The sequence below is a fragment of the Glycine max genome, chromosome 4 (genome assembly GCF_000004515.6).
Source record: "Glycine max cultivar Williams 82 chromosome 4, Glycine_max_v4.0, whole genome shotgun sequence".
Classification (NCBI taxonomy): Eukaryota; Viridiplantae; Streptophyta; class Magnoliopsida; order Fabales; family Fabaceae; genus Glycine; species Glycine max.
This window is the reverse complement of record NC_016091.4, coordinates 14,688,060-14,700,613: the sequence shown is the minus strand read 5'-3', so window position 1 is coordinate 14,700,613 and position 12,554 is coordinate 14,688,060. Positions and strand designations below refer to the sequence as shown.

At 29.2% G+C, this 12,554-nt stretch overlaps 1 protein-coding gene across 1 annotated transcript; it reads left to right on the top strand.

Annotated features, from left to right (window-relative positions):
- Positions 1-1,270: 1,270 nt before the first annotated feature.
- LOC100777975 (dolichyl-diphosphooligosaccharide--protein glycosyltransferase subunit 4A-like) lies at positions 1,271-1,512 on the top strand. The gene has a single exon (XM_003523850.5). It carries the CDS (start codon positions 1,399-1,401, stop codon positions 1,510-1,512), a length of 114 nt encoding a protein of 37 aa, XP_003523898.2. The 5' UTR covers positions 1,271-1,398.
- Positions 1,513-12,554: the final 11,042 nt, after the last annotated feature.

Sequence of the window (12,554 nt, the reverse complement as noted above, 5' to 3'; positions counted from 1 at the left end):
ACATTAAAAATTATAGTTTCTTTCAATTATATATGTATGGGAAATTCAATGATCAAATGTAGGAATCAACGTAAACTAAGGTAAAACTTTTATTTGATATCAAATAATGCTCTTAATAATTTTGTTTCTTAATATGTGTGAGTAAATTATATTCATAGATAAATTGTTCAAGATTAAAAAAATATAAAAATTAATATAACTATTTAATTAGCTATAATGAGAATGTGAGACAAGTTTAATTAAGAACATTATATATTCAAACTGAAATAGTATTATAGCGATATTAATTAGTAGTTAATTACTAGTCTATTGTTAGCTGCATAATGTAAGTATTATTTTTTTTTCTTTTGTTGAAATAAAAATGTAAGTATATGTTTTGATGGAAAGAACCTTGTCTCTACGTTTTTTCTTGAGTGGGTATATATATAAAAACAACAATTAGTGGGAGTGCATGTATTTTTCATATGTATGATAGGTATGTGAGAGAGAGAGAGAGAGAGAGAATCTTGAAGAGCATGCACATGGAGGCATAGGAGAAGACATGATATGATATGATAGAGTAAAGAGCAAAGAGAGAAGAGAGTTGGATTTAATCTTATACGTATACCTATGGACTCCCAGCAAGTTTGAATTCAGTGAAAACATTGGGATTATAAACAATATCCTCGCAACCATCAGAGGCTTTGGTAGTCACAAAAGCAAGCACTTTAACATTCTCAGTTTTTTCTTCCTTGTTGCATCCTGCAAAAAAGCAAGTAAAAGACATAGTTATAGTCTACACATGCAATTATAGGAACTTAATCACAAAGACGATATTCCTATGAGACATAAACTAATAATTCGTCAAATACAAAAAACACGATACCCTTACAAGCATTATTTTTGGTTGTTCAACCAGACAACTAGTCAAGCATAAAAGCACAACAATTTTTTATTAGAACCAAAGGTCGGATCATACAATTAATATATATTTTAAAAAATAAGAAAAAGATAAAGAAAAAATAAACATAAAAGGTGAGCAAACAAGAATAAATATCAGCAAACCTGAAAGTGCTTAAATTCATCTAAATACTAATATAATAATAAATATCAGCAGAACCACATTAAAAGGGAGCTAGTGCCTATATATTGCATAACATATCATGAATGTGCAGCTAGCAGAAAGCATCATATAATCCAAATTATCATAGTAGCAAAAGGCAACAATTGAGACAAAACTAGGCATAAGTCATGGTTACAATAATACATTACAATATAAGCATAACAACCTCTATCTTCGCCGTTGTGACTACGACTTGAATTCCAACAACATCACAAACCTTCTAGTTTTTTAGCATTAAACTTCGAACAGAAACAACGACGTTTGAAATATCGCCTTAAGTCTAGAAAGTAAGAGATATGATTGATGATGAAGCCTTGGGAGTCATTGCCAACATTCTTAGCATCTTCATTTTTGCTTTGGTTATAGGTTATCACCTAGTCACTGCGGACCCCAAATATAAAGTCATCTAAGATATTTGAATTTAATTTATGATGTATGCAAAACAAAAATTTTCATGGATTCAATTTTGTTGACTGATCTATAAGGTCAGTTTCAATACAACAACCCTAAACAAACAATCACACCATAAAACTACATCAACAATCAATCAAACCACATGTGACTAAAATCAAATGTATCTTTTTTTCTTCATATAACTGCATATTAAAATAGGGTATTAACTTGGTGATTTGTTCTTGGATCGGTAAGGATAAGGAGACGAGGCTCGTTGAAGGAAGTTTGAAGATGATTAATTGGTGAAGGTACCGGGAGTGTGCCTTCCAACAATAGCATGAGCACCAGTGTACTAAGCAAACTTCAGAACCGCTCTTTGCCCATAAGGCCTTACAGATTGCACAATGATATCCTAAGGGTTCTCAATTGCAACTATAACCCTAGCTGCTAGCTGAAGCTTCTCCCACGTTTTCCCAAGGTTAATAATGTAAATCCCTAATTCCAAAATTCACAGGAAAACACAGAAAATCAAAAATCAAATCCCTCTATTACAACTATTGCACGTTCAAACAAACACCCATTGGAATTTAAATTTTTAACATGCGATTGTAGGAGATTGATGAAAAGAAAGGATGAGCTAGGGATTTAGTTACCGTCGTTGTGGCGCTTGAAGATGTAATGTTCCATTTGGAAGTTGCAGTTCTTGGTGTCGAGGTGGACATCGACGGCCAACATCATCTGGATGTCGACTTCCTTCTGGGAGAGCTGGCGTGGTGGGGCGACAGTGGCATTCGTAGCAGTGGCCACGGGTGCGTAAGGTCCCTAACTCTGAAACAACGAGAGCTCCCAAAGCCCACTCCCAAATATTTTTTTATTAGAAAAAATACTTGTTTTGTGCCTGGCCATATTTAGTAGCTTTTGCCAATTCCGTTTCATATATATCGTGTACTATTTTAAATTTAAATTAAAATAATTTAAAATACATTTAAATTTAAGTATTAATAACAAATATTTGCCTTGTAAAAAAATCAGTAACAAATATTTCATTCCAAAAAAAAAAAATAATAATAGACAAAAAGTTATTTGATGCACAACTTAGCTGCTCATACTAATTCTCACGTATAGGTGTACGGAAAAATAACATTTTATTATATACTTAGTCAAAAATTGGACTAAAAGGTATATGTAATTAGTGTCACCTATTTGAAATATTTCAACTGAAATTGGTAGTTAAAATAAAATTGAAAATATTTAATTGAAATTCAAAGTTTATAATTTTTGGGAGTAAAATTGTCCATTAGAAAAATGGATATTAAATAGAATTATTTCCTTTATAATTATTATAGATAAAAATAAATTAAAGAGATGAATAGTAAATATTAAAGGGAAAATATTAAAAAAGATCATATGTTATAATGATTTTGGCTAGAATGGTTTTGGTTCATTAGGGATTTACCAAAGTATAACTTATCCTTTTTTCATTTTCATATAATAAATAAAATATAAAATACAAAAGGAGGCTTCACGTATAGGGGTTAGTTAGCATTTTTTTTAAAATGTTTTTATGGAAAATTTATTTATTTTCATTAAAATAAATTATTTAAATAAATAAAATATTATAACTAAGTTACAAATTTTATATTTTTCTATAAAATAAAAAATTTAATAAATAATCTCAATAATTATTTATGCATATTAAAATTAAAATTAAAACATATTTACATCAATAAAAAATATAATTTTTTAAAATAAAAAATTATATATATTTAATCTACAATTAATTATATCCATAAGTAATTATATCCATAAGTGAAAATAGCCGTAGGTATAAGTTTGTAGAGATTTTAAAATATAATGATGATTTAATATTTATTTATTTAATGGTGATAAATATCTCATAAAATATATATTTTAAATATTTATTAGACATTTTGATAATAAATTATATAACATTATAAATTTTTTTGTATGATAAATTTTTAATTTTTATAATAATTAAATAAAATATATTAATAATATTTTTAATTGTTGGATGATATAATTGTTTTTACCAACATTCTATAAAAATTCTATAAAAGTTAAATTATATTATTAAAAACAGTTTTTTTTTTCAAATGAACTGATATGCAATAATTAATATAAATGTGTGTTATATTTAAACGATAATCATGAAATAATAAAATTAAAATTACAGAATTTATTTTAAAAATTTAGTTTAAGTTTTAAATGATTACCTTTTGAACTTGTTATTTTTTATTAATTATTATATTTTTTAATTAAAATATAATTAATAACTCAATGTATGATTTTTAAAAACAATATATATAAATAATTAAAGAAAAAGAGTTTATATTAACATCGGTTATTTTAAAATCGATATTGTAAGTGCTTATACGACATCAGTTTTAAAATAACCGATGTTAAATCACACTAAATCGAGTTGTTAGCACCGGGTATTTGAAAACCGATGTCATATAAGCACTTACAACATCGGTTTTAAAATAACCGATGTTAAAATCTCACTAAATGGAACTATTAACATCGGTTATTTGAAAACCGATGTCGTTAAGCACTTACAACATCGGTTTTAAAATAACCGATATTAAAATCGCACTAAATGGAGTTGTTAACATCGGTTATTTGAAAATTGATGTTAATGAGACGATGTTAAAACTTATTTTTTTAGTAGTGTAGGTGCTTGTGATGATCTCAAACTTTCGTTCGTGGGAGCAAATGAGCAACAATAGATGACTTGGAGGGAAGTCTTTTTGTTGGAGCCGCTAAGCCAATGTGATAACGCTGAAATTCATTTTGGGAGACAGTTGTGTTTTGTTATCAACTCTTCCTTAGTTAGTTCCTTGACTCTTTTTGATCGGGCATATAAGTCCCAGGTTTAGATATATGTAAAAACTGAATCATGTTCTAACATGTGAATGATGTATAGTGGTTATGTGTGTGTATTTATTCATGTGTTGGTGCGTTGTTTGATGAATGTATATTGCGAAAAATTTACCATTGTTTCATGATCAAATTAATGGAGCTTTCACTTAAAATTGAAATGTCACATTTTATAGTTAGTGATATCGTAACGATGAGACGGATTGTTACATATCCTAATCGACATTTTATAGTTAGTGATATCGTAGTGACAAGGCGGGTCATTACAGATACTAACCCTTTTGACATAGCCAAAAACACAACAACCCTCAGACCCTAGAACTACCCAAAAAAGAAAGGCTTCAGACTCTAAGTCTGAACCTAAATCTATCCCAACAACAAAAAGGTCAACCATAAAGATCAAACATCCTCAACCCTACACCTTCCTCACCTTTAAAATCTCAACCAACCGCACCTTCAAAAGACCTAGAATTTGATGATGCGATTCTTAAAACCCCTACACTTTAGCCCTTACTTTCTTTAGCCCTTCCACCTCAGTCACCACCTCTTTCACCCCTTCATACCCAACCTAAACCTCTCTTCTCCCCTATCAGCAAAAAAAAAGTTGCAGCTTTTGCTAAGGCTAAAAAGAAGTCTCTGGCTGAAGCTCACAAGAAGGCCAAGTTGGATGAGAAGCTTGAAAAGAAGGTGGCCTTTGAGTTTGAAGAAAGAGTGCTCATGTCTGTTAAAGCATAACCAAATTAGATTTAGAGGGAGTCTAAGAAAGTGTCAGAAGTGGTATCAAGAATACTTGTAATGCCAAGAGTGACAGGTTAGAATACTTTTTTTGTAATCAAGTTTTGATTTGTGGAACCCCTTATTAGTGAGTAAAGGAGAATTGAACGTTGCTCAGGTTGAGTGAACCAGTATAAACCAAGTGTTTATATGTCTGTCCATAATGGTTTATTGAGCATTCTTAGAGTATTTTCTATTACCCTTTTAACACCTAGTGTGCATTTGAAAAATTGTTTTAAGAACTCTCTCTTTTATTAAGTCATTGGACAACCATATTGATCTTGATTAAATATCTGCTTTATCATCAGTGGACGACTGACCACATGTATATGACTATCGATATTTGTATTAATATTGCAAAAGTTTATATCTTTAATATACCCACTATTTTAATCCCCCCTTCCCCCTTTTAGTGTGTTTATTGTTATTTCATTGTTAACGTGTAAATAGTTTAAGACTTGATTAAAAATGTATTTTGTAAATTGAGAGGATATTAGTAAAGAAATAAGTTATGAATATGAGTATACAATGCAAATTTAAATTTTAGAAAACATTTATATGATACAAAACAACAAGAATTTTTTTTATTAGTTACTCAAATTTTTAAAAAGTTACTTTTACTCCCTCTTATTCTTTGCACCAATGATGTCACAATTTGTGAAAATTTTTCATCGTCAGACATGTTTTTTTTTGTTTTTAAAAAATGATTTGCGACAGTTTAAAATAGTCAGAATATGTTAAAGAATTGTCACAATTTCACATCTATATATGTTTTTATTTATTTTTCTTTAAAATGTCAAAATATGTAGAAAAAAGGATCACTAAACCATAAAAGTCTAATATTTTGACAGTCTAAAATCACAAGGAATCATTTAAAAAAATAAAATAAAAATAAATAAATTTTGACAATTAAAAACCATCATAAAATTGTAAAATCATGAAAACAATGAATAATGAGGGACTAAATGTAGCTTTTCGAAAATTTGAGGGAATAATAAAAATAATTTTTTTTGAAGGACTAGAAAAATAATTCTAAATTTAAAAAATTAAAAATATATTTAAGTCTTTAATATTGGACAAACCATGGTTTAAAAATCCTAAATAGAAGATAATAAAAAATCATCATTAGATGGCAGTCACCAGATGAAGATCCAGTTCGGCTTTGTGGACATATCGAACTTGGCTCCCTATTTGAGGGTAGTGTTCAGCCAATCTAAAATATAAAATAGAAATTAAATGATTAATATATTATAAGTATGAATTTAGAATATATTATGAATTGACAAAATTCAATTATAACTATTTTAAAATGTATACATATTTCGTAATGTAACCAATAGGCGGATATGTTGATCAAACATAATCTTGGACACTTGTGGGATAGGATGACCTGCAGCATTGCCTAAGAAAATGTCATTAATAAAGACATGCAAAATGAAAAAAATGATATAGGAATAAAATTAAGATAGATTTTATAATGAAAAATAATATGTCAAGATATAACGAACCTAATCGCAGAGGTCCAAATGTGCTTATTTTTTGCAAATTAGACGACTATGATAAGTGCATGATCATCATTATTACAAAGAGAATTTAGTACAATGTTTGCATGTTCTTCACGTGAGAAACATTCTATTATACACCTATAAGTTTGAACCATGTTTAATTTAGTAAGTAGAATATAATGTTGTAGCCACATGAAGAAAATGATAAAAGAATATTTAAGCAAATATCATATGTTGATCAAGTATTTCAATGCAATATTTGAATTTAGTACAATGTTTGCATGTTCTTCACGTGAGAAACATTCTATTATACACCTATAAGTTTGAACCATGTTTAGTAAGTAGAATATAATGTTATAGCCACATGAAGAAAATGATAAAAATAATATTTAAGCAAATATCATATGTTGATCAAGTATTTCAATGCAATATTTCAGCCATACATTTTTGTACTTGGTATATCTGTCGACGTCTGGCCTTGCTGTTACGACACCAATGATATCTAAGGACATGGATGAATAAAATAAGTTAACCTTAATTACAAATAAGTAACTTGAAATTTAGTGTTCAAAAATAAAATTACTTGTTAAATAATTTGCATGTTGCCTAAATTGGATTCATCGGTAAAAAGGGAACCGTCCCATTTGGTTGATGCTAGCTAAAAAAAACATTCATTAAATCCATAAACACAAGCATATTTTAATGATTAAAGTTATTAAATATAATTATGTATATGAAAAGGTTTTTAAGATATATTTAAAAATGGAATTTAAATATATATTAATATAATATATAAAAATTCAGATAATTTGATAAATATGTATAAGTTTTTTTTTTAAATTTTTAATGTTAACTATAATTTTAAAAAAATTCCTATAATTTTAAAAATAACATGCGCTCCTATACATGCTTTTTTATTTCTTAACAAATGCAATTCACCTCTAATTAATTAATTTAAACCCTCCTTGATCCATATATGTGTTTTTTTTTCAATATACTAAAAACAATTTACTCAGATATATTGAAGATTTTTTTCCCATAAGTAATTTTTTTAAAAAAGATGAATGTAAAAAAGTTGTAAAAATAGATAAATATATATATATATATATATATATATATATATATATATATATATATATATATATATATATATATCCTTTCTATCCTTTTAATTTCTATTGTTTCCAAAATCTATAATACCAACTTAATAATTATTATATTATTCTTGCATGTTTAATAAAAGTGCTAGGATTGGACTTTTTATAAAAGTACATTTAGTTAATTAATAGGTTAAGCTTGGCTTGGGCTTATAAAAAAGTCAGTCTAATTATTCATTTAAATTTTGTAAAAATTAATATAAATATATAATTTTTTTATCTCAATAATACACAAAATTAAAAAATTATCTAAATAATATAACCCACAAATTATTTACATAAATGATATATTTCACCGTTCACGGTATGTATTTGGTTCCCCAAACCGATTTCATACTGTACTTTTTTTTTCAATGTTAAGAAATCAGTTCCCCAAAAACTAATTTCTAAATGCGATTTTTTAAATTGATAATTTTTTTGTTTTTAATTTTTTTTTGTAATTATTTTTTATGTCATTTATTAGTTATTTCTTTGTATTTTTTTGTCTTTCTAAAAAAAAATAATTTGTTGTTAATAAAATTTGTATTTAACCCGCAAATTTACTTGAACTAAAAAAGGATTTATGTTAACGTGAATTTAAAACAATACAATAATTTGCTTTTAATCGTTTTTGTTTGTAATTTTTTGATGTCATTTACTAGTTATCCCTTTGTATTTTTTATGTCTTTATAAAAAATAAAAATTAATTTGTTGTTAATAAATTTGTATTGACCCCACAAATTTACTTGAACTAAAAAAGGATTTAAGTTAACATGAACTAGAATAGAATTACAAACAATATAATAATTTGTTTTCAATTGTTTTTGTTTTTGACTTATAATTATTTTTTGTCTTTTATTAGTTATTCCTTTGTATTTTTTATGTCTTTCTAAAAAAAGAAAAATAAATTTATTGTTAATAAAATTTATATTTAACCCACAAATTTACTTGAATTAAAAAAGGATTTAAGTTTACATGAATTAAAATAGAATTACAAACAATACACACAATTTGTTTTTAGCGTTGTTGGCTTGAGCTTCCAACACGATGAGAACATTTATTTTTTAAGTGACCTGGGTTGCAACACATGAAATATCCATTTCGGTGTGTATACGAGAAGATACTAGACGATCTTTAGAATTTCTTATTATTTTTGGGTCACGCCAGATTGGTGGTTCGTGACGCTATGACCAATACGTTTCATTTTGCAATTCACCAAACAATCCTCTGTATACTTATAAGACACTTTCCAATGTGTACACATGATCTATGTAAGCCCTATACTCATGGTGAGAGTGCTTGCAAGTAGTGAAATAACAATAAAGTCACTAAAAAGGGGGGGGGGGGGTGAGGGGTTGAATAGTGTGTATATCAAAGATGTAAACTTTTGCAGTATAAAAACGAATATAGATAGTTATGTAAATATGTGATAAGTCGTCCGCTGAAGATAAAACTGATATTTGATGAAGGTCAATATAGTCATCGAGTGACTAGATAAAGAAAAAGAGTTCTTAAAACAGTTTTTCAAATAAACACTTGGTGTTAATAAGGTGACAGAAAGTGTTATAAGAATGCTTAATAAAACGTTATGGAGAGAAGTAAAAACACTTGATTTATACTGGTTCACTCAACCTAAGCTACATCTAGCTCTCATGTAAGTCCCAAGTTTAAATATATGTAAAAACTGAATTATGTTCTGACATTTGAAAGATGTGTTGTGGTGTAATATATATATATATATATATATATATATATATATATATATATATATGTATGTATGTATTTGTTCACGTGTTTGTTGTTTGATGAATGTACATCACGAAAAATTTACCATCGTTTTCATAATCAAATTAATGGAGCTTTCACTTAATAATTGAAATGTCACATTTTATAGTAAGTGATATCGTAGCGACGAGGCGGGTTGTTACACGAAGATAAAGACTTGTAACTATGGCACAAAGTTTAGATAACGTGTAAGTAAGAAATAACTAGAAAATAGATGAAAAAGTAAATAGCAAAGGGAAAAAATGGGATAGAAAGCGAATGAAAAGGAAAGTGCCACACTCTAGGAGAGTGATAAGCCAAGAAAGGAATCACCACAAAGGTATGGAAACCTTTGATAAGATTCAAAGGTGGTTCTAATCAAAGAATAAAAAAGAGGAGTCATGCTCTACTCACACTCACAATGGAGTAAACCTCAAATATTATTCAACTTTAAAAATGAAAAGGATTACATCTTTATTTATAAAGTTTATTCCAAAGTGCTTGTCACATAAGGAGGATAATCCTAATTTTAAGAAACATGAGCAAAAGGCCCAAACAAGCTTAAGGTCCAAATTATAATTTAAATTAAACTAAAAATAATTTAATCTATAATTAAAACTTAAGCTCCTAATTACAATGAAACCGACTCATTTATTACAATCTCATGTTGGTGTATTATTAGGCTTGACCATGTAATGTGTTGATAACCTCTAAATTCTCCTTCGGTCTAAACTCTTGCACTCTTTGGTATTTCCATACCAACCTTGGGGTTGTCCCTTAGAGCTCTTCCTTTCACAAGTTCTTTTACTCTAATTAAGGGATTCTTCCTCTTAGGTCTAGAGGCCTTCCTTGATCTCTATCATCATCCCCTCCTTCTTTAGGGAAATTCGTCCTCGAATTTAAGCCTCTAATACCTACATCAAAAGATACTAGGTTAGTTACTTTAAATGTCTCAACAAATGTATACTTACCTAGCATGTCAACTTTGTAGGTTTCTTCTTCAAGATGAATGACATTCCTATTCCAAGGTATGATACAATACAATAGGGCACTAGGAACAAGAGCAACAAGGTGTTTAACCCTTCTCAATGAAGCATTCTTTAACAAGGTGCCTTGCTTATGAGGCCTTCTTGGATAGGTACCATTAATGCCTTACAAAAGAGAATTATCAACACAAGAAGTACATTAGAGTTAGTATCCATACAAGTTTCCTTATTTGAACAACTATGCCCCTCTTCTTTTATCCAACAAACTCTTTTGTCCTCTCTTTCTTCTATTTTCAATTTTTTCTCTTCTTTTTGTTTCTCTTTTTCTCTATATTTCTCTCTCTCTCTCTCTCTCTCTCTCTCTCTCTCTCTCTCTTTTTCTTTACTTCCCCTCTCATGACTTCTTCTATGTCTGTCTAACATTTTACAAAATTCTTCTCTTTCTTTTTCAAAGACTTTCGTCAAGTGCCATGTTAGATGTTGAAGTTGGAGATCCATTTCCTCAGCCATGTTTCAAACAAAGAAGGTTAGTAGACATAAAAAAGAAACTAAGGACCTCACCACTCTTCTCATTTGTTGTAACACCCTTAATTATGGGCTTACTTATATACTTATATGAAATAACTCTTTAATTCCCTTAAGTAAAAAGATTAGTCCCAAAAACATTATTAGTGTTACTTCAAAAGATGAGAAAAGGTAGGGAAATTTTTACCGGAAATAAAAAACTTTGATAAAAACTTCTTAAACTCAGTTCCTCTTTTTAACCATACATAATATACTCATAGTAATCATGTATTGTAAATTAACCACAAATCGGTAAGTAAAAGTGAATAATTTGTGGCATTTGTGAAGTAAATAAACCATACATTCCCAAGTAATAAATAAGGATAAATAGGTGGACCTCCATGGTCATTAAACATAGATAAATAAGTTTCATGTGTCATAATAAGTAACAAAATATAAGTGTATCGATGGAAGCAACAAGTAGCGAATACAACTTCAAGGTATCAAGTAAAGAGATATAAAGTAAGTGATGACTGAATAAATACATAAAGTTTGAGCCTAGTTCTACCCATCCCAAATACATATAAGTGGAGAAACCTAAGATTCAGAGCAGTAACCTATACCCAAGTCAATTGTACTTAAAAAAAGTATAGTTAGACGTAAAAAGGCCTTCTAACAAGATCCATCAAAAGAATCTTGAGAAGAGTCCTCATTCATCCGCTTTAGCTCTATAACAAGGTCCTCCTCATCCATAGATGGATCCTTTTCAGTAGGCGTGTCCTCCTTAAAACCACCTTCTTCATCCTCAAACACAAGATCCACCAAATCTACCATGGTGGTGTCACTCTCTAGGAACTTGCCTTAGTCAAGGACAAGAGACGAGGCCCAGATGGTGCTACCCAGAGCTCAGGTAACATTGACTGTGGAGAAATCAGAATAGAGAGGATAGCCTCAGAGTCATCAAATGAAGAATCAAATTTGATAGAAGACATCTCATCTTCTATAGGCACCGAAGGAGACTTAGATATAATGATAACCTCTAGCACGAGCATGACAAAGCGATAATAGGATGGTATGGGTTGGGTTCACCAAACATAAAAATAAACTATGTGAGGCTTAAACTATGGTGCATCAACTGGCGCAAGATGACAATAAAGGTAGTTGTAGAAGTGATCAACATGAAGCGCATCGTCGTGCTCCCACCATGTCACAATAGTATCAATGGAGAACGAGGGAGTTGGCATCATGCTCGACATTGAATCTTGAAAACGGTAACAAGGGAATGAGCACTCCATCCTCTCAAAACCTCAAATATAGACATTAAGTTCTACACATGACCTAAATAACCACTATGTATGGTCTACTAGCATACATCACTCTCAAAATCCTACTTAACATTTCTATCTCTCACACAGTTTTTACCTTGGGCCCAACATTGCCACTAATCCTTTTAGGCCTTTGTGGTCTTACGCAACATATGGATGATGATTGG

Excerpts from the sequence above, each read along its gene's own strand:
- LOC100777975 (XM_003523850.5), top strand. The coding sequence starts at position 1,399 with ATGATTGATGATGAAGCCTTGGGAGTCATTGCCAACATTCTTAGCATC.